Here is a 25508-nt window from a genome sequence, read left to right as displayed (position 1 = left end):
TGCTGATGTTTTATTATCTAGTTGCCGTATTCAAATAATTATATTTGGTCGCTCCAATCTAGCGCACTTTCTTCTTGGGACAGTTGCACCTGGAATGACTGGGCTGCCAGGTTGGGCTGCCAGGAACCTGGAAGGCAGGGGCCCGCGGGACCCCGCCATCAACCCCATAATTGCATAGCCCCAGCAGATGGCGCTTATCGCCTTATCAGAACCATAACTTTTTTTCTCCGTCCAGCCTCGTTGCTCACTACCAGCCAGATCAACACACACCATGGCGCTAAAAAAGAACGATTTTCTCGACGCGTCCGACAGCGAGGAGGACGTTCAGGGCTACGACTCGGACGATGACCTGAAGAAGGGCGGCCGGGTGGCCAAGCGCCGGAGAATTGACGAGTCCGACGACGACGACGCTGCCAGCGACTCCGGGCGCGAAGATGGCGACGCGGAAGAGCCAGAGAAAGACGACACCTCGGCCGACAAGGAGCCAGAAAATTCCGCGCCGAAGAAGAAGAAGCTCAAGTCCGACAAGGACCTCCCCAGCGTCAACACGGGCCCGATCAAGAAGAACCTGGTCGTGACCGAGGAGGCCATCCGGAAGTCGGGCGTCATCTACATCTCGCGCATCCCGCCCTTCATGAAGCCGCAGAAGCTGCGCTCACTGCTCGAGCCGTACGGAAAGATCAACCGCACCTTCCTGGCGCCCGAAGACCCTGCCGCGCACGCTCGCCGCGTCCGCGGCGGCGGCAACAAGAAGCGCCTCTTCACAGAGGGCTGGGTCGAGTTTGTCAAGAAGAAGGACGCCAAGGCCGTGTGCGAGCTGCTCAACACACGCATCATTGGTGGCAAGAAGGGCAACTACTACCACGACGACATCTGGAACATGATGTACCTGAAGGGGTTTAAGTGGCACAACCTCACGGAGCAGATTGCGGGCGAGAACGCCGAGAGGGAGAGTCGCATGAGGGCCGAGATCAGCAAGTCGACCAAGGAGAACAAGGAATTCGTGAGGAACGTCGAGAGGGCCAAGATGCTCGACGGCATTCAGGCCAAGGCCAAGGCGAAGAAACGGAAGACGGACCAGGTCCAGGACGAGCCGGAGAGCCAGGGCCCGAGATCATTCAAGCAGACTCCCCTGATCAACAAGGGCCGCGCAGGGGAGGCCCAACCAGAGCAGGTCACCAGAGTCTTGAGCAAGATTTTTTAGATTTAATACATTGATGTTGATACCCCAAGTAGAAGGCCATGGGAATTACTACTAGTAGTAGTTCTCTCGGTTGATGCATAACGCTAAAAGTACCTTGTACTGATAAGATCTTTTCCCGCTTGATAAGCGGCGGGGCAAAATTTCTTGTGACTCCCACTCTCGCCATCCCGCCTCATCCCACATTACATACAATTACAACAAACATCACAAAAGCACCGTCAAAATGTCGATGGACATTGATGATGCTCCCATGCCTATTGCCCCTGTGGCACAGGCAACAGGCGCTACGTGAGTCCCTCTGAGTCTCTCTGCTCTACCTGCTGCAACGGGAACACCCCCCGCTGACTTGACCCCAGAATCCTCTGCTGCAACTGCGGTGCCCCCATCGACGGAACGACAGCGACCGGTGCGCTCTGTTACGATTGCGTGAAGCTGACGGTCGACATCTCGCAGGGTGTCCAGCGCGAGGCCACCATCCACTTTTGCAAAGATTGCGACCGCTGGCTATTACCGCCCGCCACGTGGGTCACCGCCCTGCCCGAGTCCCGCGAACTGCTGGCGCTGTGCCTGAAGAAACTCAGAGGCCTCAACAAGGTCCGGATCGTCGATGCCAGCTTCGTCTGGACGGAGCCGCATTCGCGCCGTATAAAGGTCAAGCTCACGATCCAGGACTCGGTGCAGGATGGCGTCCTGCTGCAGCAGAGCTTCGAGGTCGTGTACGTGGTGCACACGCAGCAGTGCCGCGAGTGCGCCAAGTCGTACACGCCCGCGCACTGGCAGGCCTGCGTGCAGGTGCGCCAGAAGGTGCTCCACAAGAGGACGTTCCTCTTCCTCGAACAGCTGATCCTCAAGTACGGCGCGCACCGCGACACGCTAAACATCAAGGAGGCCAAGGACGGCATCGACTTCTTCTTCAGCGCCAAGAACCAGGGCGAGAAGTTTCTCGATTTTTTGAACTCGGTGGTGCCGGTCAAGGTCAAGACTTCCCAGGAGCTCATTTCATTGGATACCCACACGTCCAAGAGGACGTTCAAGTTCACCATGTCGGCCGAGATTGTCCCCGTTTGCAAGGATGACCTGGTGGCGATCCCCATCAAGCTGGCCAAGGCGTATGGCAACATCTCGCCCCTCCTCCTGTGCTACAGGATCGGTACGTCGGTGTGCCTGTTGGACCCCCAGACCCTTCAGACAGCGGATATCAGCTCGGCGATATACTGGCGGACGCCGTTCACCTCGCTGGCGGATGCGCAGGAGCTCGTCGAGTTCATTGTCATGGACATTGAGCCGACGGGACAGCAGAAGGGCAAGTGGAAGCTTTCCGAGGTAACGGTGGCCAGGGCGTCCGATCTGGGCAGCAACGACAAGTCGTACTTTGCGAGAACACATCTCGGCGGCCTGCTACAACCGGGAGACTCGGTGATGGGTTACATGCTGAGCGGCAGCAACTTCAACAACCCCCAGTTTGAGCAGCTCGAGGCGTCCGACCGGTACTCGTCAACCATCCCCGACGTGATGCTCGTCAAGAAGCACTTCCCCCGCCGCCGGAAGAACCGCCGGCGTAACTGGAAGCTCAAGCGTATGGACAAGGACGAGGGCGAACTTCTGCCCAAGAAGGCCGACCAGGATCGCATGGACCGCGAGTACGAGCTGTTCCTGCGGGATGTCGAGGAGGACGAGGAGCTTCGTGCTGCTATGGCGCTGTACAAGAACCAGAAGCGCGAGGAAGAGGAGATGAGCATGGCCGAGACGGAGGAGGAGGACGAGGCGCCCCAGGTGAATATGGATGAACTGCTAGATGATTTCGATGAGCTCAGGATGGATGACGCCTAATGACTTGGGTCGACGGAATGAAAAATAACTTATGATCTTGTCAATTCATGTCTCGTGAAGTACTCGTTACTGCATTATAAGAAGGAGGGTATCAAATCTGGTGAGGCGGCCCGAGAGGCGTCCGGAGGCTTCTGAATCTGCTCCCTGGATTTTGCCCGCCGTATCTTTCGCCTCTTGATGTCAAATGGGTCGTCGTAGTCATCGTCATAATTTTCTTGCTCGAGCTTTGGCCTCTCCGAGTTACTAGAACGTGAGGGCCGTTTAAGATTCGGTTCCGATTCGGCCCGGTTGATCAGCTTCAGAGGTTGATCTGTTGTCTGTGCTGTCTGGAAAGTGTTGGCCCTCCTGGTGCCTGTTGTTGTAGACTTCGGTGTGGGACTGCCCAGATCGCTATCGCCGCTCGTTTCATCGGACTCGTCTTTGACCTGGCGCTTCACACCTGAACCACCACCTCGGCCGTTCAGCGCTGGGCTCGCCACGCGCGACCCAAACCCGGCGGCAGCCCTGGTGCTCGGCGCCGTCACGGCGTACGACCGTATCGTCCTGGCCTCCCTCCTGGGGCTCTCCATCAGACCACGCAGCCCCCTTGCCATCCAGGGCGAGGACTCATCATCATCCTGACCGGTGAGGGTGCGCTGTCTGGCGGCGCGGCCGAGGGCGTCGCGGCGGTTCCTGGAGATGTGGGTTGGGGGCCCGACGACGGGGCGCTCGATGGCGCGGATGGCGGCGGCGTTCTGGGACTTGGCCAACGCCTTGAGGCGGTTGTACTCGGCGCGGTGGAGGTGCGTGGTGAAGCGCTGGGCGACGTGGAGGAACTCGTCCTCGACCATGCGGTACCTGTCATCGCTAGCGATCATGAACCTGTGGCACGGGCAGGGTGAGCAAGCATGACGGTGGCGGACGGGAGGGAACTTGGGACTCACTGTTCCCTGGGTGGCTCGGGCGGGGGAGATGTAGAGGGGCTGCGCATGCGATTTGGGGCTGGAGGAAATGAGTGTCTGTGATGTTTGCGATGAGGATAGATTTGAGGCGTACATGAGTCTGCGACGCGACGCGGTCGCGATGATGGCGGGAGAGAGATGGGTAGTTTGAGCTTTGGGGTGCGTGGACTCTCCGCCTTGACGGGGAGCTCAGGCTCGGAAGTTTTCCAGGGTAGGCGTCGCCCCATTGTGACGGTAGTGTTGATCCTGGTTTACGAACAGTGGGTGAAGAGTGAAGATGTGTATTTCCTAAATCGTTGTGGCGGCTCATCCATGAGGACGTGCGGGAGCGCCCGCCAACCCGGAGTTAAAACCACCCCACCTGGACACCACATCGCAACATCAAATCGTCCAAAAGCTTTGTGGCCTAGAGAACGCCCGGAATCCAACGAGACGAAGGATTGCCATTGTTCCATGTATGAGGTGATTTGGGGTAGCAGCAGCGTTTCATATGATTGACACACTGTTCTCTGCGTTTTCTGCGGTCTCTTCTAAGCAGTGTTCCCATGCGATACCAAACACAAATCAAACCACATGAACAACAAGGTTCTAAAACTAATGAACTAACTACCACATAATAGTAGTTGTTCATGCTATATATATTTCACAGTACCAAAAACTGTCGTATCCATCTTTGCTCCAGCTTCATACCATTGCAGAACAACCCACTCTGACCACCTCCAATCCCGAAATGGACGATCTGACAACGTTCTTTGCATGCCTCGTAATCGGCTCCTTTCTTCCAGAGTATGGATCTTCTGGGGTCCCAAACCCTAGCCAAGATCGTCTCAAAGACGTAATCAATAGCACTGGTCTCGATATTTGCCGGCGCCGCTGCGAGACGCAGAGTGCTGAGATTGAGCGGCTGCAGCAGGGCGAGAGCCGCTGGTCGCAACAGGTCTCCTGGTTTCAACACTGGTACCCCGAGGTATGCAGGGCGTACGATGAGCAGGTCTCTAGGGGCGAAGCGCTGGAGGAAGATCTACGCGAGATTCATGCCTACTCCATATTGGCATACCAAACGGCGTGTGACCTGATGAAGCAGAACAAGCTTCTCGCCGCTAAGAACGTTGTGTCCGAAGAGGAGTGGAAGTGCCATAAACAGGAGGCTAGGGAGGCTATGGAGAAGGTAAAGAGCATGGAGAGGCGATGGCGAGAGGCCAAAGCCGAGGTGGTAGAGCTCTTGAGGGAAAAGGACGGCATGGAGATACAGAACAGGGCATTTAGGAGTGCTATTGAAACGTTGTGTGAGGAGAGGGTGGCGATGATAAAAAAGATACAAGAGGCCCAGGCTCCTCATTTGGAGAAGGATCAGGCATGGCCTGACCTGGCGGCTGATAAAGAGGAGGAGTCAGAGGACAGGTGCTCAGAAGTTGGAATAGCGAGTCCTACTGATTCGAATAGCCCAAAGCAGTTTCGAAGCCTAGCTTCGGAATTACAAGAATGTGGTGATTATGAGGAGGAGGAGGAGGAGGAGGAGGAGGAGGAGGAGGAGGGGCAGGACTTTGAGTACTAGTAATTCCTCAGATGCACCTTTTGAATTACAATGCCATGAAGCTACCTATTCTAGGTAGCTTACACAGGCACCAGGGGGGGCAAACAGGGAGATTGTAGAATCTGACTCGAGGGAGCTGGCTGCAGAGTTATATTCAAGGGCCGATGACAGGAGGGTTGTGTGCACGAGATGCCCACCTGAGTACATGTAGCATGCGCACAGTACTACACGACGACCGCATTTTCAAAGATACGGATATCGCTCTAGGCCTGATAATGAATCATCTCTGCTTGGATTTCTGGCTACTATGTAGACATATATCGACTGAGATAATATTATTGTTTGTATGCATTTACCTCATGTAAATATTCAAGAAGAAATGGTTATTTTTCCTTGGAATCCCATATTCTCGAAAATATACCATGGGGAGTCAGACTTGCTGAACAACCACCCGTATCTCGAAAAGAGGAAGAGCTAGAATCCCGAGTATCTTAACTCCAGCCACGGTTTTATCTACGTTAATTCAAGTCCCCCAGCACTGTCGCATGGATTTTGGACCTACCTCTAGGCGACTATCTAAGGCACCACCGCTCCTCCAGATAGGTTATATTCCATCTTGACCCAGGCTACCTACTACAAATGGTTTCATAAGTAAAGGAGCGGCGCTATAATCCACAAACCTATATTCCTACCATCATCAACGAATAACCTTAGGAAGCAACTATGAGTCGTTGAGTTGATAGAAATAGAGAGTCTTAATACTTTCTACAACCAGTATCCGTCATGGACTTGAATATCATCACATGACGAAACAGGCTCTAAAAGTGGCCCGCTATCCGAGACAGCGGGTGCGATGTCCAAGCAACCTAGCAAATCAAGCCTCTGGAGATCAACACAGTCGCTTTACGACCCCATCACTGTAGTTCAACAGATATCGCTGTTATCCTGACTCACCATACCTGTTCACCCTCATCGCGAACCCGACTTCTGACGCCTGACGGGTCCCGGACAACTGCCTAAAGCACTAGTATAGCTTATTTTAGTCAGAAGGAGAAGCTGCGCTACTGCTTCCTTTCACCACAATCAGTTCTCTACTACTTTAACACGTGCTTTGCAACTAGAGAAATTCAATAATAATTCTGAATGTAATCGTGAGGCCCCAACAGGGCTGAAGCCACGGCTAACACCTCTACCAGCCACAGCCACTACCCATCTGGCCCATAGCCAAATGGGTACGTGCTCAAAATCTCCTTACTAGTGAATAACATGGCTATCTATACGGCCTCGTACTCATAGATCACAGGGTGGCATATACGCTTCGCTAGAGCCCCATGCTCCCATCCCTTACAGCACATGTTATGCCCCATATGGTCCTAGTTAGTTTCACGTGTTCCAGAAGCAAATGCCATGTGTATTATGCAAGCCATCGTGAAGTTTCCACCAACTGGAAAGGCTAAAATAAAGTTCCCAACAGGACAGAATCCCCAAATTTCTACTAGAAGACGCCAACATGGGAGGACACAGCTACAAATATCTGATGGCTCCTCTTTTGTTGTGTCTTTCTCTCTCTCTCTTCTGTTCTTCTAATTCAGGGGTAACACAAAAGTTCGAACTTTCCCATTAGGGGCCGGCCCACATAGGAGGGATAACACAAAAGTTGCCAATGATGAGGCTAAGCAGCGCAAGTGCCACCTGGCGGCGCAAGTCTGAGGCATCATGTTCACATGGAGTTCTACTCAGGAGTGGGGGGGCGAGGGGATATACTCCCGGCTGAGAATCCTTTTTTTGTTGGCTGATGGCCCCTTTCAAGCTCAACATTTACCAGACAACCTACCTGGTATCCACTGGAAGAGGCCGACGTGGCAAACACCTGCATGCTAGTATCTCATGGCTACTCGCCTTCCCCTGCCTTCCACCCTTTTCCCTATTTTATTTTTCTTTCCTCAGCCCCCCACCCCATCTAACAATTAAATCATTCACCTATGGTTTCATTTTTTCTGCTAAAGCGTTCCGTCCTAGCCAGGAAGCCGATCACACCCGTTTTCGTCCAAATATGACAAAAGATTTCATTTCTTTCAGTATTATACCAACACGGCTAATACAAGCTGCATTAAAGGCTTGCTATCATCACTAACTGTTAGAAACTGAAGTCTCTTTGTTGCTTCACAACATCAGAGGCCTGCTTCGATTGATTGTTATGCTCTTTGGACTTCGCTACACGATTCCCTTTTTCTGTCGCTCAAGCCCTTCCTTAGCCATGACAATTTCGCTGCAAAACCCAACACATCCGCATTTATTTCCGTCCCATGCACTTCCATCCAGATCCAGACCAAATCCTGACCATGCGGCTGGGAGGTGCCTCGGTGGCCACCTTTTCAACCGGACAAGCCAAGTGGCTGATTGGAACTCTTCTGGCGTGTGGATGGAGTCGCGGGGGCAAATTGGGTGCTTTTCTTTTGTTTGTTCTTGTTCTTTAGAATGCGATACGGCATGTTGGCACAGCCGAGATCGAGTGATCGGAAGGTGGCTGAGCTGGGATCAAAGGCAGCGTTAACCAATGATGTAACTTTCAGTACGTTGCACGGCTTCTTACCTTCAATCGCAAGAAAGCCGAGTCGTACGAAGCTGAGGTTTTCGCTGTTCCTAGAAGATAGTTTTGGAGGGTGTCAGCAATTGCTGACATTGTGGGCAGTCCCTGTAAGAAGGGATAACAAAAATCATCGTCGGGCTCTTAACCCTCAGAAGTTCAGACTTCCTCATAAGGGGCGCACCCACCTCAAGGGATAACAGAAACGCTGCCGATGATGAGACTGAGCAATGCAAATACCCACTAGCGGCGCAAGTCTGAGGCAATTGTTTTGGTGTTCTGCTGAGTATGAGGAGCTCGACGACGAAAAAGAGGAAGAAAAGGGAGACGAGAAGGAGAAAGTAGGAGAAAAAGAAGCAACCGGTAGAGTTTGTTTCGGGTTGTAAAGACAAAGATGACAGATGGTAGGTAGGGACAGGACAAGAACGTCAAAGTATTGGGCCATGGAACTGAAATAATATGAATAGAAGAATGGAGAGAAAACAAAAAGAAATGAAGTTGATCTCAGGCCGTTTAAATAATACATGCTGGGTTGGCTGAGCCTTCTCCAAGTTCTCCAAGATTCACCATTGAGGAAAGCAGTATAAAAGAGAGATATTCGAGGTTGGAAAGGCAACCGGGGTTTCCTGCCTCACGGTACCCGCTCCTCGCAAGTCTTCTGGGGAGACTTCAAATTTCGGCAAGAGACTGGCACAGTAACGACGGAAGGTCAAAAGCACAACAAGTCATAATCGCCACCACCACTCTTTCAATGTCTATGAATATCAGTTGTTTGGCTTAATGCTTGTTTAGAATGATATTAATGCAACTTATATGCCGAAATGGATATCCTGCTTTTGTGTGCTGAGGGGTCTTTTTCTCCCAAACGTCTCGTAGTTACCAACAACACAGTACTGTTCCAAGTGGACACCAAGGGAAACCTGCTATGGCCGCGGCAATGGGTAATGGTAACCGATGCAGATGAAAAATTGTAATCTTCGATCACGGTTGCCGGTTCGGTCGCTCATGTGCGAGTCAAGCAATGCGATGCGGACCTTCCACAAAGTATGACATCCCATACGCGGGGCCTCCTGGGGAAGAACGGTGCGTCTAGCCGAATAGTCGCTATTGATTTTATCCCAACCCGAGCTAATTTACCGACTGCCAAATCTTGTTATGAAGCCCTGAAAGGGTAGGAAGATGCGGCAACTGAGAACGCACAGCTTCATGGCTCATACTCATCCTTCAACCACATGATTACATAGACCTTCACAGCTACCATCTGCAGGCTCAGCATAGTGCAATTTGTGCCACTCCAAATCTAGCTAGCTCAAAATTGTTGGAAAACATGCTTGGATGGCTGAGGGCTTCTCATACATACACGCAATCTTTCACGTCTATGTAGAACATGTAACCGTAGAGGAAATCGCGTTCTTGGTGTAGTGACATTTCCAAGCTGGGGCCGTGGAAGAACTTTATTATGCACTTACGCATTGTAGTCATGTCTAACATTGGCAGTTTTCAAGCCGACTACATGACTGCCTAGGTGTTGCGGGCGTACTTATGAACTCCAGGTTGTCCCATCGAATCCGGGCATAACCGAAATGGCATGTGGAGGTTGCTACCAAATGTCAACTACCACCTCCAGTAACTCTCGCTCCACCTTGGCTGCGCAGATGGTTGAAGGGCTCGCGTAGCTCCTTAATGTGGTGAAACCATAGTGCGTTGGCATCGGAGAGATAGAACAGGGCTCATAAGACCAAGTCTCGCTGGGTCAGGCAGCACATGCAAGATTTTGGCGTTCAGATACCATCGGACCTAGATTCTTCAAATAAAAAGATAGAGCGAAGGGCAGCTCTGACCCCTCCTCCCGCAATCGATCCGTTGAAGGTACCTCGTGGATCACGGCCACAGACTCGCCTCTGGAACAGCAGTGCGTTTTATATGGCCGTCACGGGAAGCACCATGCGCTTCGAGAGCCAATGCTCGTGATTTGTGTCATGTGCAAAATAGAGATTCCTACGACATTAAAGCTCAGGACAGAGCGGGATGTGAAAGCCATGCTGCCTGAAGTCACGTCTACCGAGAAACAGTCATTAGTGTTTCTATACTAGGTAGTGGAGAATGGGTGGAAGCCTGGGTGCGAGGATTAGAGGAAGATGGAAGGGGGTCCTGTAATTACTTCGCAGGGAGTAAGGATTGGCCTAAATTTTCGGGTTTTTGGGAGGTTCTGCGCAAGGCATTGTTGTTGATCAGTTCCATAAATGTGCACGTTTAGTGATCGGCTGCATATCAGAGGGGCAGATAGCAATGTGGGGTCTACTTCGTACTCCGTATTCCCATCAATTGTACTCCATAAAGAGTAGCATACTATATATATCCGTCGACAACCCCTATACTTTCAGACCTCTAATCTCCCATGATAGTGACCAAAGATTCAGCCGCAATTCTAACGACTCTTAATAAAGATAGCGACTACCCTTTTATATCGCTGTTTTTGCCGTTTAAGCTGATTACCGCACGAAGCGTAACGTTAAATACGCGCGTATAAAAAAAAGTATACGGCTAAACCGAAACCCCTACACGAAAGGTTATTTACGATACTATATTTATTTATTCTCTTAAAAACTAGTAAAACCACGCTATTATAGAGTAACCGTCCCTAATAGCGAGCTCTGGCACGTACCCGAGTTAACCCCTATAAAATAGCCTACGAGGCTTAGATATAGTTACTCCTATGCCTCCCCTACTAGCTATACTCTAGATACCCGATAAGGGTAGATATTAAGGCTCTATTCCCCTATTATACTCGTAAGCGATAGAAGAATAAGAAGACGGTAGTAGACCGGGCCTTCTCCCTTTAATATAGTAGCCTAAGAAGGCGACTTCGATGAGATTAAGCGCCTTATTACTAATAGGGGTAATATATTCGCGACCGGCGAAATTAGATAAACCCCTGCCTACTCCGCCGCCGTGACCGGATATACCGAGATCCTCGAGTATCTTATATAATACGGGGCGGATTATATAGCTAGTAATAAATATAGCTTTACTCTGCTTAATACGGCCGTTACTAAGAACTTCCCGGAAGCGCTCCTTCTCTTATTACGCTACGGGGCTAACCTAAACGCTCTAACGGTCGATAGATAAACCCCTATATAATCCGCCGCTAGTAAGGGTAATCTTAACACGGTACGTATACTCGTTAAATATAGTATTAACTTTTTATAGTATAAGAACGATCGTAGGTTTACGCTAGTCTATATCGCCGCCGGTAAAGGCTACGCCGATATTATCTAGCTCCTCGTAAGCTATAGTATAGATTTAATACTAGCTAACGTATATAGGGTAATACCCTTAAGGGTAGCGGCTATATCGAGGTTATAAAGGTCTTATTACGGAATAGAGTATCTACTAATACTTACTACGAGAATAGATATACCCCCTTAATTTACGTAGCTATTATAGGGTACGTCGAAATACTAGATATACTATTATAAAGCGGTATACTAGTTAATACCCCCTATAGAATAAGGTATACCCCTTTATTTTATAGGGCTATAAAAGGTTATATAAATATCCTCTAGCTCTTAATCTAATATAGAGCTAGTATCTATCGCGATCCGAATACTAAGTAGAGTCTAGTTATAGCGATAATCCTATAAGGTATAATATATATTAGTTAGATAGATAAGACGTAGCTTATATCTATTTAGATAGATTAACCCGATTAATTAGGTAGATATTAGTTAGCTAGACTATCTAATATTATTTTAAGGTATAATCGCTATTATTCCTAGGGCTTTATTACGATAAAGGAGGCGTATATAATTATATAGCGTAGGTTACGTAGGTTAGATAATATCATAGCCTAGGTATATAAGAGATAGAAAACTAGTTAGTTAATTAATAATAATATATTTAATCTATTTATCCGTAGGGCGGATCTTAACCGGCTTTATTAGCCGGATCTAAGGGTCTATTCGGATTACTTATATTAACTAATAGTAATTCTACCTAAGGCTTAGACCTATACTATCCCTCGTAAAAAATAAGATAACCTCCTAGGATACGCTTATCCTAATATACTATCGCCTAGTCTATCTAACCTACCTAACCTAACTAACCCTATCGATATTACTTACCCTTATTTAAGTTTATAGAGTTATTAGCTCTAATATTTAAATCTAGATATCTCTTAGTATTTAAAGTAACCGGATATAAATATACTTAAATTATCGGAGTAATCGATTTATAGATCGCTAACTAGCTTATTACCTAGCCTATTACCGCTAATTAACTAATCGAGATATTCTTAGTCGATTAAGCTAAATATAAGAGGGTTTTTAATATATTCTTATATTAATATAGGATTAGTATAGCTTATTTATAGATATCGATAGCCTTTACCGTATTAGTATTACTAATACTTATATAAATAATAAATATAAATACCCCTTTAAACTAGATTAATTAGTTCCTTCTTACTTAAATATATTCGATAAAATTCTTTAACTTAGATTAGTTAATTAATCTAGACTTAATCTATAACTTATTATTATAATTAGTATAAAAAGAGAGTATATATTAGCTCCTATATACCTTCCCTCCTAACTAAGAACCTTTTTACCTAATATTAGATAATATAATCTAAGGTATAATCTAGACCGATTTTACCTCCCTAATAACCTTAATTCCTTTTATTAATCGCTTTACCTTAATAGATAATAATATATTTATTAGGAATAAGGAAGGTATTCTAAGTATTAGTAGGTAGTTAGGTTAAGCTACTTTAAACCTCTTATTATTAAATAGATAAGTTTAAACCCTCTTTCTAATACCCCTTCTTTAAAATTTACCTAAGCCTCCTAAGCCTTTTATCCTAATAGTTTAGTTTATTTAATTAAAAATAGTTCTTATATATCGTTAAGTTATTATATTTAAGATAACTAATAACCCTAAGGAACCTTAGATCTTAGTTATAGATAAGATCTTAACCCGCCTTATTAAGTAGATTACTTAAACTATAATAAAGTAATTAAAAGCTTAAGCTTAAGTTACCTTATTAGTAACCCCCGATAAAGTAGCCTTAGTAGCCTTAGTAGGTTAAGCTTTTAACTTCTTTAATAAGTAATTTTATAACCTACTTAAAGCTATTATTAGGATTAGATATATAGAGGAGAGTAAAGAGGTATAATAAGGTAAGATAACTATAATATTATAGCGATATTATAGTTATAGGGTATAAAGTAATTATATTAATCTCTAATAATAATAAGGTATTATCGTATAAGGTTATTCTTATAAGTTCCTCTTATATAACCTCTCCTAATTATCTATTATATATAACCTTATCCCCTTATAGGTAGATCGGCGCGATATTATTATTTTACCTCTAATAGCTATTAGATTAACCCTTTAATAGATAATAGCCTATAATATATAAGATAACGCTAATAGCTATAATAGATCTATCTATAATAATTAGAAGCTTACTTAGATTAGGTTTTTTAACCTAGATAAAGATAATAGTTTTACTAGAATAGGTATTAGAGATATTAAAGCTATAAATATTATTTAGATAAATATTAACCTTTTTATCGATAATATTAATAATAATAATATTAGCCCTTAGAGGGATAAATAGATATATACTAATATAGGCTAGCTTCTTTATAGTAAAGCTTAAACCTAATAGATTAATCTATATACCTAGGCTAAAAGATAGCTTTATTAATAGATTATCGATAACTTTAAAGCTACCTTACTCTTATATTTCTAAGTTAATAAAATCTAGGTAAATAATTTAGTTAATAAAACTAAATATACTAAGAATAATTATTAGATTAATATCGATATATTCTAGTAAATATCCTAGTATATCTAGCTAATTAAAGTAATAGGGTTTAATAATACTAAATAATAGATAATATAGCTATATACCTAGATTAACCTTACCCTTTAATAATTTATTCTAAAAATAATTATAGATATAAGTCTTATTAATTAACTCGCCTACTTTAAGGAGAAGTAGATAATAAGAACCGATATATTAAAAGTAATAAGATTATCTAAGCCTTCTTATTTATTTAATATATAGCTACTATAGAAAGAATATAAGGAGTTTATACCCTTAGTAACTAAGATAATCGGTTATTATCTTAACGCCGCTAATAATCTTAACTACCTAATATTTAATATAATAATAGTATCTAATTAATCCGACGTATTTTATATATCTAATTAGCGTGATAATAATAGACGCGATAATAGATATAACGGTAATAGATAAGATAGATCGAATTAGATTTAAGGTAGATATAGATAAAGCGCTTTATATAATAAATAGAATAATAATAGATATATCTATCGAGGCGGATTTAGCCGAGGCTAGTATAATAATAGAGGGTATAGAACCTTTAGCTAGGATTAGGGTAATAGATCTTCGGGATATAGCTTATATAGCCCGCGGGGGGATCGATATATATTCCGAGTAAATAAAGTATATAACTAACGCGGATAGCGTAGATAACTACGCTATTAGTATTATCGCTAGGTATTATCTAGTAGAAATATATTCCTAGCCGATAAACGAGATAATAAGGTCTTAGTAAAATATAACGCCGATAATACCGATAATTTTAAGGCTTAGCTAAAATAAGATAGCTATTAATATACTTTAATTAATAATAAAAAAAGAATAATATAATATTAATTATTTATACGATTAATACTAATCTTATATATATAGTAAAAATAGTCTTAAGACCTTATAGGTTAATATTTTTTATTATAACCCTTAGGTTATAGCCTTTTAACTTCGTAAAAAGTAATAAAAGGAGGGTATCCTTAATATATTATTAATTAGATAATTCTATTATTAGGTTTAGATTATACTTATTATCCTAGATAATTCTTTCCTTTTTAATAGAATAAAAAGATTAACCTATTAAGATTAAATATACTTATCCCAGCGGGCCTAAATTACGGCTAAGACGGTGTCTTTTATATGTCACGAGGAGGACCCCCTGGTACTCTGTGGGCTTTTATACATTAGTTCCTCGGGGTTGTCCGATCAGCCGCACTAATGCATTGCGGAAGTCAGAGTGCGCACACCACGAACAAGCCTGCATCATCGACCAATTGGGTTCTTCGTGACCTTCTACTGCTGACCGGGATAACCTTGAGTGATGTTGGTCGCTGATGAGTTCTCACCAGTAGGAAGTTGAAACTCGTGCCAAGCACTGGGCGGGTATGTCGCAAGTTTCATCCCGTACGTCGTAATAAGGTGCATGCACCCTCAACCAACGTATTTCCTACTATTTGCATAGCATAGCCCCAGGCACTTACGTGCTTCTCAGCCTACTTGCTCGCCTGGTACAGCGCTGATCAGTAGCCTATATATTCGCTCATGAGCCCATACCGCATACAGGAAAAGAGAACCAGAAACACGACATGGAATCTCTGGCAGTACCCTCAACGCCCGACAATGGTGTAGACGACGGAGACCTAGATTCAGAGTTTATCTCCGATCCTTATGAACGGCGCAAAGTACAAAACCGCAAAGCTCAGAAGAAGCACAGTCAGGGTCCAATAACCCCTTGTAATGCCGATGAACTAACAATTAGGGTTTAGGACAAAAGATGAAAGAGCGAATGGAGGAACTGGAGAAGCGAGTCGACAGCCATCTTCCGCCTCTCAGACACGGGAATAATCATCCCATTACAGAGCAACAGAGTATCGACTTCACGGCCTCGAATTTCCTCCCTGACAAGGATCCTCGCGACGAAGCCATGTATTTCGATCTTAACGCCGAACCTTTACTACAACCAACGTTGGCCTTGCAATCGAACCCTGGTGCAAATAGGCACCCCATAATGCAAGATGCCTGGAGTCGTGGACTGGAAATTGTGGATGGCCGTCGCTCAAGCTCGGCAGCCAGAGCGTACACATCGCAGAGCCGAGACTTGATCTCAGAGATACCCCCCAATTCACCTGAGAGCCGGGATGCCCCTGAGTATCTTCAACAGGCAAACCACCCATCGCTGGGGAATTCGAATTCCGCCTTGATGAAATCCCCCAGACGCAGCTATGACTCTCGGAAAATGCAGCCGGAAGACAGAATGGGCCGCATTCTGGATTTCATCGCGGCAATGGGGTTCGAAGACTTTGATCAAGTCGCCACAGAGTATTACAAGGGGGACTTTGATCAATTATCTTCCGTCAGTGCTGCCCAGAGAACAAGCAGGAGTCGACGACTAAGAGGCCTTCTGGAAAACCTACGAACGAGTGCGGTCAACTGGTCGGAATACGAGTCGCACGACTACCGTCATGAGACTTCAAAGTCAGCCGAGTCGATCTATGTCAGGGAGTTGGAGAACTTCGAATCCACATTGGAAAGCTCGACCCGCTCAGATGTCGCCAATTTATGTGAAACTCTACGCGCCGTGACATTGGAGCTGCCCACTCGGGATAAGCAGTCAATACCCACATGTATGCAACAAAAGGTCAGTGAAGCAGCCAACACATCACGAAACGTAGATTTCCAGGTGTTATACCCTGGAGATTACTTTGAGCTTGTTTGGTGACACGGAAGCTGACTTTGCTAGCTGCCTCACCTCTGGTCGCTTATATCTGTTCTGTGTGGGAACCCCTTGTCTCGTCAGCCAGGTAGTGTGTAGATGGTCCTGACGATTGTCAGCTTACTGCATGCCTCTCACACATCATATGGTAAACTGCGTTTGTAGACACGGAGTATGAAAAGTCACTCAATCATCTGATAGGTAGATAGAGCGCTTTGGCGTGAGTATGTCGGCGTCGCGCGTCTATTTCCCGCAGTCCTTCCGCAATGTTCTGGGGTCGAGCTGTCCATCTGTAGCTGAAAAGCCTACGACTCGGCGTGAAAGTTATACGAATTCTGCCATGTTGATAAGAGACAAGCTCATCTAACTAAGTGAAAAGCCCAGCTTATCCCAAAAGTAGCTTGGTCATCGTCTTGCCGTGAAAGGCATGACTTCGACTTTGTTGTAGCGTGGTGTCATCAGACTCCATGCCTCGTTTCCGGCTATCTGGTGCTCCAGCCCCTTGCAGTAGATGACGAGCTCTGGGCTCCATCTACGGCGTAGAATGTCGTCAACAAGTTCGAAATGTTCTCCTTCCCAATCTCTAACACTATTCCACATGATATCCTTCGCCTCCTGCTCCCCAACCTTGTACATGTCCATTACAATTGGGACTGAAGAGCATATTGCACCCAGCTCGTATCCGTTTTCGGCAGCCCTGACTTCCTTTTCGAAACTGCAGATATCGTTGACAAATGTGATATGTTTCATTGCATTCTCCTCGAGGTCCTTGACTAAGTCCAGCTCCCCCTTGGTCATGCTGAGCCCAGCGCAGAAGCGCATGATTCCAGTGAGTAGACTTGTTTACTCATGTTAGCTCATCGCTACTTGTTATGGCGAATAATGGAGAACTTACCCTTTCCCTAGGTCAGCGTCTCGATATGAAAAGTACTCTTCCAAAGTCATTGGTTTCAATCGATTTCCATCCACTTGAGCCAGAAGAAATTCGATAGTAGGTAACAAAAGGTCGTCCGCAAGCGGCTTATCTACGGCCCTCATAGCCTCGAATAAGTCGTACATGATGAACTGGGCCGGGACCCGGCGGTCAGGAAGCACAGCTCCTCGAGCACATTCAATAACCTTTGCGTTGAACTCAACGCCCTCCTTCACTGACATATAGTCCAGGAGGTCATCGATGAGGAATCCAACAGTGAGTAGCCGACATCCCCAGTGCATTCTGTCTTCAAGCGACAGAGGACAGTTGACGCATACGAACCAGGCGTAACCTTCGTTGACAAAGCCATCCCGGTGTTTTTGCGTTTCGAAAGGCCAATTGTCGAGAAAATAGTCATTTACCTGCTTGACTACGTTGTCAATGTTTTTATGTTTGCGAGCGGCGAGAATTGTTGGGCGAAGGTCCGAAGGTAGGTGTGTTGATGCAGTTGCCTGTCTTATCAAGCTGCAGCGGCCGGCAACTTTGGTCAAAACATTTTCCCCATCAGGAGGAACTGTAGAGTCGACTTGGGCCATTTTAAATGAATTTGTCAAAGTTTTTGCAGTGAGTCTCCCAATGCGATGAGCAAAAGACAACGTGGAGGGGGTATCTCTCGAAGAGTACACGGTGAGCTATTAGTACAGGTAGATAGAGCTTGCTCGGTCAACATGCTTCTGTTCAACATGCCAAGGAAAGCTACAAACTAATGCCAGGAGGTCGAGAAAAACTCCAGAGACGTTATCGAAGGGTGTCGGGTGCGCATTGCCCAGCAGGGATCCTGATATTGAGATGTAAGCTGACGTAAACGATGTCACCCATCCTCAAGGTACAGAGTATACTTCCGATAGACCTGTCACCAGCAGCTTGGGGTTTCGTAAGAAATCACGGCTGAGTTAGATACTGTGCTGACAATGCTCAAACCTTGACCTCTGCAGTAGGAGAGGGAGTATAGCCGAGTGACGTTGCCTTTTAAGCTGATGTATAACCATATGTGGGTTGTGAGAGGTGGTTATTCTTTGAATTAGACCAACATACAGGAACCAATTCGTGTCATATCCGCCGATGAAATCGGATCTAATTGAATCTTTACTATGGGCTTACTCGCTAAAGTCATTAATCAGCGCCTCTCCGAAGCAACGCGTGCACTGCATCGGATTCAGCCATGGCTAATAGAACAACATCACATGTGGCCTAGCATCGCGATAGCGTGCGTGACAGGTGTAGGTGTTGACGATTCGTCCTTGATGAGAACCAACTCTAACCATTTGGAAAGTTAGTTGGGTACATCATTAGTCAAGTCGTCTACAACCTGTATTTTCACCCCCTGCGTGACTATCCAGGCCCGTTTCTTGCCAGATCTTGTCTTGCTTGGCGACTACTTCATTCCATGGATGGTCGATTCCATCGACATATCGAAAATTGTCACAAGGTATATGGTAAGTCTTTCTTTCCCATGATACAAGTTTGCTTTAAACTAACGACCGCTCAGGGGATGTCTTCCGAGTGAGCCCCGACGAATTATCTTTTTGCACCCCAACTGCCTGGACTGAGATCTACGCCCCCCACGATAAGGGAGTGGCTAAGATTTTGAAGAATGAGTTCTATTCCGTGTTTGGTGCTGGTTTTGAAGTACAGTCCATGGGCACAGAACGCGACCCGGTGCTGGCGCAACAGAAGCGGGCTTTGTTCGCACCAGCCTTGTCGGCCAAGGCGTTAGCCCAACAGGAGCCAATCATTCAAAGCCATATCGATGGCTTTATAGATAAGCTAGGAAAGCTCGGCACTGGCGAAAAGGGCATCGACATGTCTAAGTGGTTCATCTACGTCGGGTTCGACATTATTGGGCATATGTCTTTTGGCGACTCTTTCGGTTGCGTTGAAAGAGGTGAGTCGTATTCTCCATAACTTCTTGTCGCTGACACTAAGAGTCTTTTGACAAAGAAGCTTCACACCCTTGGCTCGACTTGATGTTGAATCTCATGCACGCGGTGACCGTCATGGATAACTTAAGGCGCATTCCTCTTGCTGTTAAGCTTGGATGTGTTATCCCAACCAAGTGGACAAACATATTTCGGTACAAAATGCTGCAGTTTGTCAAGGAGAAGGTTACAGCGTAGGTATATCTTATGCCGTCCGTTTTTCTCGATCAGATACTAATGTGAGATAGGCGTCTTGAGAAGGAAGAGGGCCAAAATGACTTTCTTGAGAATGTAACGGACAAGACACGCAAGGGCGAAGTCTCTCTAGCAGAAATGGAGGCACACTCTTGGAATATGTCGTAAGTCTTTTACCAAATCAACCCGAATAGCGGAAGCTGACAAGTATTCCCCAAGCATGGCCGGTGCAGAGACTAGTGGCAGCTCCATGACCTCGACCCTGTATTTCCTTCTTTCAACCCCCGAAGCGCACAAGAAGTTGGAATATGAAGTTCGATCATCTTTCAAGAGTGCTGGAGATATAACCATCAACGCTGCCACGCAGCTAACTTATCTCATGGCGGTTCTAAAGGAAGGTTTGCGGATCTTTCCCATGGCCGCCCAAGGCACACCACGAAGTTCTCCAGGGATCACAATCGATGGCCACTATGTGCCACAGGGGGTGAGTCAACTAAACTATCCTTGTTCGAAGTCTCTTTGTAACATATTGATAGACCGAAATTTACGTTTCCCCATGGGCCATCACTCACGATGAACGGTATTGGAACCAGCCATACACATTCAGGCCGGAGCGGTGGACAGACCCCGATAATATTGACATAAGAAATGCGAGCCAGCCTTTCTCGCTCGGACCTCGTGTCTGTCCCGGAAAAATGTGAGTTGCCAGTTTGGAAACAATCTAGAAGGACTGGTGCGAGGCACGGCTGACAGGGGTCTAGGTTCGCCTACGGCCAAATGGCTCTGGAACTCGCGAAAATGGTGTTTGTATATGATATGAAGTTGGTTCAGCCCGAGATTGATTGGATCAACACTTGTAAAATGCACTTTCTCTGGTGGAAACCAGAGTTAAATGTGCGGTTCCGGCGGCGTGAAGTCGCCGTCCAGTCTGAAGACAGCCGTGCATAAGATAATCCATAGGTATTCTCACAACATACTGTTCTCGTCGATGTCTGCATTTCGAGTCCAATAAAAAACTCTTTAGTGACAATTTTAAAATCCATCGATTATATTATCCAGATCCAATGCTCCGAGTTCTAGTTACTACATGTAGCTTGAATCGATTTCCGCCATTCAAGTTAGACCTGTTCACGCTTCTCTATTAGTGAACCTACTGAAGCTCCCTTTGTCTGAACAATTTTATACTGTCTTGCAACTCCATCAATAATATGTATATCCCATAAGTAGGCTTGCTTCACTCTTGATCGGATTCCCCGTCGCTTCTCGAGTTGGCCCGATTTATGCGCCTTCTCATTGGCCATCCAATGACACCGAATGAAGATGCCACTAACAGAACACCCGTGTATAAGATGATACCCTTATATGTCCCCAGACCATAGCCCTCTGATCGCGGCGTGTTCAACATCCTTGACGTTATGGGACCCGTTGCGATGTTACCCACACCTTTGCCAAAGGCCATGATGCCGTAAAGAAAGACATGGTCTTTGGACAGGAGAGCGAACTTGGGCCAGAAGACCACATAAGATCCTCCGAAAAAGCCAAATATGATGCCGTGTATCAGTAAAGGGGCCAAAGAGCTACCGAAGCCCCATAAGAAAAAGGACGAAATGGCGGAAACAAATGTGGTGATGAAAGCCAGGATGTATACGTTGTCGTATCGGTCACTCAAATGACCGAACACAACCTGTCCCACGGTCGAGGCTAGATTCAGGGCGGCCAATATGAGAGCTCCGATCCGAGGTGAAAGACCCGCGACAGTTGCGAAAGTAGGCAAGTATATGGAAGGCACATAAATAGCGAAGCCTTGCAACAGGTTTGACAATGACAGGACCCAAAACAAAGGGTTTTTGAGGAAATCAAGGCTCACTTTGGCGGTCGCTTCACCAGTAGGTGGAAGGCGACTCTTGATCAAGGGTAGTATAGGGGCCACACACACTGCTTCGGCGACAGCCAGGACCCTGAATGTTGTGCGATACCCGTAGCTTGCAAGCAGCCATTCAACCAGGAAGGGCAGCCCAATCCCACTCATGCCTCCGCCCGCAAAGACGACCCCATATGCAAATCCTCTCCGATCAACGAACCACTCGTTTAGCAGGCTCACGAGTGGAGCATACACAACGAGCACTCCGGTGCCGTATAGAGCACCTTGGCTCGCGATGAGCTCGGCAATGGAATTGGCGAATGAGGCCCAGGTGCAGGCGACAACACACAGGACTGAGCCAAAGATAACCATGAGCTGACGCCAGCGGTGATATTTCTTGAGGAGGGGAGCGGCAAACGGGGTACCAAGAAAGACTATGCTCGTCGCAACGGTTCCAATGACTGGAATGTTAGGGTCGTCTTTGAATGAATCAAGGCGAAGGTAATGCTCCTGGAAGACGCCAAAACACATGTTGTACCCTGGACCATGATCAGTAACCGACTCTTCTGGTGCTAAAACAAAAACGAAAACTAACCCCAAATGAAGGCCTCGATGGCGAAGCTACCCGCCAAGAACTTCCATGCCCCAGCTCCTTTATCGGCAGGCACCAAATCATGTTGCGTATCGTCTTGCACGATCGCAGGGATCGTTTCAATTTTGTCGTTGCCGGACTTGCCAGCCATATTGATGATGAATGAGATGGTGCGGTACGATGAGGCGGTGCGACGACGGGACGATGAAGAAGGGACGGATAGGTTGACAGTCCGAATATAAGGATCAATTGAAGAGATGTCCGAAGGCGGTGTAACCAATATCCATCATAAAGCGCATCGGACTATATACGAGTACTATTATTATACGTAGTTAAATGATAGTAGCTTATATATAAAAGGTAATAATTATATTATAAAGATTATTTTATTTTTTATTATATTTTATTAATTATATTTTTAGGGGTCTTAATATTATTTTATATAAATTTAAGCGTTTATTAGCCTTATAAAAGGATCTTTATCTTTATATTTTTTTAATTGATTATATACTTATTAATAATCTTTTTTCTCTTATTTAATGCTTAATTTAATTAATCTATATAAGCTATTATTATAGCTAGTATTTATTCTAACTATAAATATTATCTATTTAATTTCTTAGATCTAAGTATTAATTTACTAATATAAAATAGCCTCTAAGTATCCCTCTAATAATAAACCCTTTATACCTAAGAGGTATAAAATAAGATTAAAGTAATAATACCCTTAATCTTATAAGTTAAATATTCTTTTCTATTAATAATAATATTAATTATTAAATTTAAATAAAGAAAAAATAAAATAATACTAAAGAAATCTTTTATTATAAGGGAAATATAAGATCTTTTATATAAAAACTATATATATATTAAAATTATAGGTAAAAGCTTAATAAGCTTCTATTATAATATTAAAGGCTACTTTAATTACTATATAGGCTATTTTTATAATAGCTATAAATATAAACCTCTATATATTTTATTTTATAGTTATATATAGCCTTTTATTTATAAATACTTAAGCTATATTATTTTATTATCTTTAACGTATTATCTTATCTTAGCCTTTAATATTAAAGATAAGAAAATAAATAATTCTTTTTTTCTTTATTTCTTTAATCGGTAAATTAATATTTTTAGATAATAACTTATTATAAAAAGGCTTTATATCTTTAGATTAATATCTTAGCTAAATAAAATAATACTTACTTTAAATATAAATATATAACCTATTATATCTTACCTAATTTTAACCCCTAATAATATATATCTTATAGGGACTTTTTAACCTTACTAATATAACCTTTAGTCTATTTTAATAAGCTAGATAATTATATAAAGTAGGTATATATTAGCTAAGATTATTATTATTATTATAATAATACTAAGTATAACTTTAAAAATCACTATAGCTTAGCTGATACTACCTCTCCGTCCAGGCAATCAAATCACTAGAAGGGTCATATCAGGTAAGGTCATAAATTACCCATAGAAGACCCACGTTTTGGGGGGGTGATGTCACGTAAGGCATAGGGTGTCATGCCAGTTGGAGTATAACCTCCAGTACTGCGTACTAGTACTGAGCACCTGAGCACACATTGGTCATGCCTGCGTCAACCGCCCGTCGTTTGAAGGTTGAATGGCCCATTGAGCCCGGCGGCGAATTGAGACCGTCAAGCCCGCAACAATGCCGATGCTGACAGACCATCCCCGCCTTATGATTAGAGTAGGGAGTGTAAGCAAGGTGTAAGCTGACACGGCAATCGAATAAACAACCAAAGGAGCGAGCACTTGGTGCAGGAGTCGCAGGGAGGTCTGTCGTTGTTACAAAGATCATCTGTCATGGATGAGCTTACCTGCAGCGCCAAGAGTTGACTATCCTCGATGATCGTCGCTGCACAAGCAGGAGACACCAAATGTCTGGAACGGCAATATAAGGCTCATGAGAAGCTTCCTGTAAAGAGTATATAATAGGATACAAATAGCAATTTTCTTCGCCACCCATCTTCTTTGCAGATAAGATTTACAACAGAGTAGTCAAGTGATAACGCATTCAGCTGGCTTATTCTCCTTAACACGGACCCCGTACGAAACGCTCTCGAAAACTCGTTATGCCTTCACAAGTGCTCTCAGCAATTGCCTTCGAGGGCGCAGACCCCGAAATCGCCAACAGCCGCGACAAGAAGACAAATCACCATGAATTCAAGTTGACCGATACTCTCCGCCGTGATCTTTCTTCTCTCGACTTGGCATGGTCGCATAGCAAGGAGGCTTCCAACGACTTCAGATCGGACACATTTACCAAGCCATCGTGGCCTATGCTAGAAGCCATCATAGGCGCGAGCCTTGGAGATGGCGACACCGACCAGGACGCATCAACCCACTCTCTGGAACAGTATGTGGCCGATCTTGTGGGCCACAAGGCAGCTCTACTTGTGGCGTCTGGCACCATGGGTAACCAGGTTGCCCATCAGGCCGCACTCAGCGCTCCTCCGTACTCTATCCTTGCTGATGCCCGTGGTCACTTTCATACCTTCGAATCTGGCGGCGCATCCCTCCTTTCTGGGGCTATGGTGCGGCAGGTAGTGCCATCCAACGGCCATCATCTTACCGTGGATGACATCAAGCGCGAGGCAACCTTGAGAGAAAGCATTTATGAGGTACCTACTCGGGTGATCAGTCTTGAGAACACACTCTGTGGAACCATCATGCCTATTGAAGATGTCCGTGCCATCTCCCAGTGGGCACGTGCGCAAGATCCTCCTATTCATATGCATCTCGATGGCGCTCGTGTGTGGGAAGCTGTGGCTGCTGAGGCTTTCACTCTACGCGAGATAGGAGAGTGCTTCGACAGCATTCAGCTATGCTTCACAAAGGGTATCGGTGCTCCCCTTGGCAGTGTCGTCACGGGAGAGCCGGCTTTCATTAAGCGTGCCAAGTGGTGTCGCAAGTTTCTTGGAGGTGGCATGCGAGCCACGGGCATCATCGCGGCATCAGCAAGAATTGCGATAGATGATGTCTTCCTTGGCGGAAAGCTCCGGGAGGCCCAGAAGAAGGCCCGCTATGCGTCTAACCGGTGGGAAGAGCTTGGTGGCAAGTTGTCTATGCCGACGGAGACTAATATCGTCTGGCTTGATCTGGAGGGCTCCAGGGTCAAGTACCAAGACTTTTATCCCGTTTCCGTCAAGTATGGTCTCTTGTTCAGGGACCTTCAGCTAGGCCGTCTTGTATTCCAGTACCAGATCACGGACAGCGCACTGAAAAGACTCTGCGACTTCTTCGTCGAAGTGCTCGGGAAGGCTTCTATTTAA

The 25508-nt window shown here is 45.4% G+C and overlaps 7 protein-coding genes across 7 annotated transcripts; 5 read left to right on the top strand and 2 right to left on the bottom strand.

The window, feature by feature from the left end:
* Positions 1 to 271: 271 nt before the first annotated feature.
* ESF2 (RNA-binding ATPase activator ESF2) lies at positions 272 to 1204 on the top strand (the record flags this gene model as incomplete). Its single annotated transcript, XM_083192356.1, has 1 exon — positions 272 to 1204. The coding sequence occupies one exon, from the start codon at positions 272 to 274 to the stop codon at positions 1202 to 1204; it is 933 nt and encodes a 310-aa protein (XP_083051413.1).
* Positions 1205 to 1427: 223 nt separating this feature from the next.
* Positions 1428 to 3034, top strand: NMD3 (ribosome-binding protein NMD3; the record flags this gene model as incomplete). Its single annotated transcript, XM_083192355.1, has 2 exons — positions 1428 to 1492; positions 1561 to 3034. 2 exons carry the CDS (start codon positions 1428 to 1430, stop codon positions 3032 to 3034), a joined length of 1539 nt encoding a protein of 512 aa, XP_083051412.1.
* A 74-nt stretch (positions 3035 to 3108) lies between these two features.
* ACO1O0_002893 (uncharacterized protein) lies at positions 3109 to 4004 on the bottom strand (the record flags this gene model as incomplete). The annotated part of the gene is made up of 2 exons (XM_083192354.1): positions 3109 to 3895; positions 3958 to 4004. 2 exons carry the CDS (start codon positions 4002 to 4004, stop codon positions 3109 to 3111), a joined length of 834 nt encoding a protein of 277 aa, XP_083051411.1.
* Positions 4005 to 4705: 701 nt separating this feature from the next.
* Positions 4706 to 5530, top strand: ACO1O0_002892 (uncharacterized protein; the record flags this gene model as incomplete). Its single annotated transcript, XM_083192353.1, has 1 exon — positions 4706 to 5530. The coding sequence occupies one exon, from the start codon at positions 4706 to 4708 to the stop codon at positions 5528 to 5530; it is 825 nt and encodes a 274-aa protein (XP_083051410.1).
* An 11532-nt stretch (positions 5531 to 17062) lies between these two features.
* On the bottom strand, positions 17063 to 17602 carry ACO1O0_002891 (uncharacterized protein; the record flags this gene model as incomplete). The annotated part of the gene is made up of 2 exons (XM_083192352.1): positions 17063 to 17495; positions 17553 to 17602. The coding sequence occupies 2 exons, from the start codon at positions 17600 to 17602 to the stop codon at positions 17063 to 17065; spliced, it is 483 nt and encodes a 160-aa protein (XP_083051409.1).
* A 1415-nt stretch (positions 17603 to 19017) lies between these two features.
* Positions 19018 to 19912, top strand: ACO1O0_002890 (uncharacterized protein; the record flags this gene model as incomplete). The annotated part of the gene is made up of 4 exons (XM_083192351.1): positions 19018 to 19066; positions 19120 to 19515; positions 19572 to 19743; positions 19798 to 19912. 4 exons carry the CDS (start codon positions 19018 to 19020, stop codon positions 19910 to 19912), a joined length of 732 nt encoding a protein of 243 aa, XP_083051408.1.
* A 4396-nt stretch (positions 19913 to 24308) lies between these two features.
* Positions 24309 to 25508, top strand: ACO1O0_002889 (putative secondary metabolism biosynthetic enzyme; the record flags this gene model as incomplete). The annotated part of the gene is made up of 1 exon (XM_083192350.1): positions 24309 to 25508. The coding sequence occupies one exon, from the start codon at positions 24309 to 24311 to the stop codon at positions 25506 to 25508; it is 1200 nt and encodes a 399-aa protein (XP_083051407.1).

This window comes from Amphichorda felina (assembly GCF_050947745.1).
Source record: "Amphichorda felina strain 45539 chromosome Unknown scaffold_3, whole genome shotgun sequence".
Lineage (NCBI taxonomy): Eukaryota > Fungi > Ascomycota > Sordariomycetes > Hypocreales > Bionectriaceae > Amphichorda > Amphichorda felina.
The sequence above is the reverse complement of the archived record's forward strand: the minus strand, read 5'-3'. Positions and strand labels throughout refer to the sequence as shown.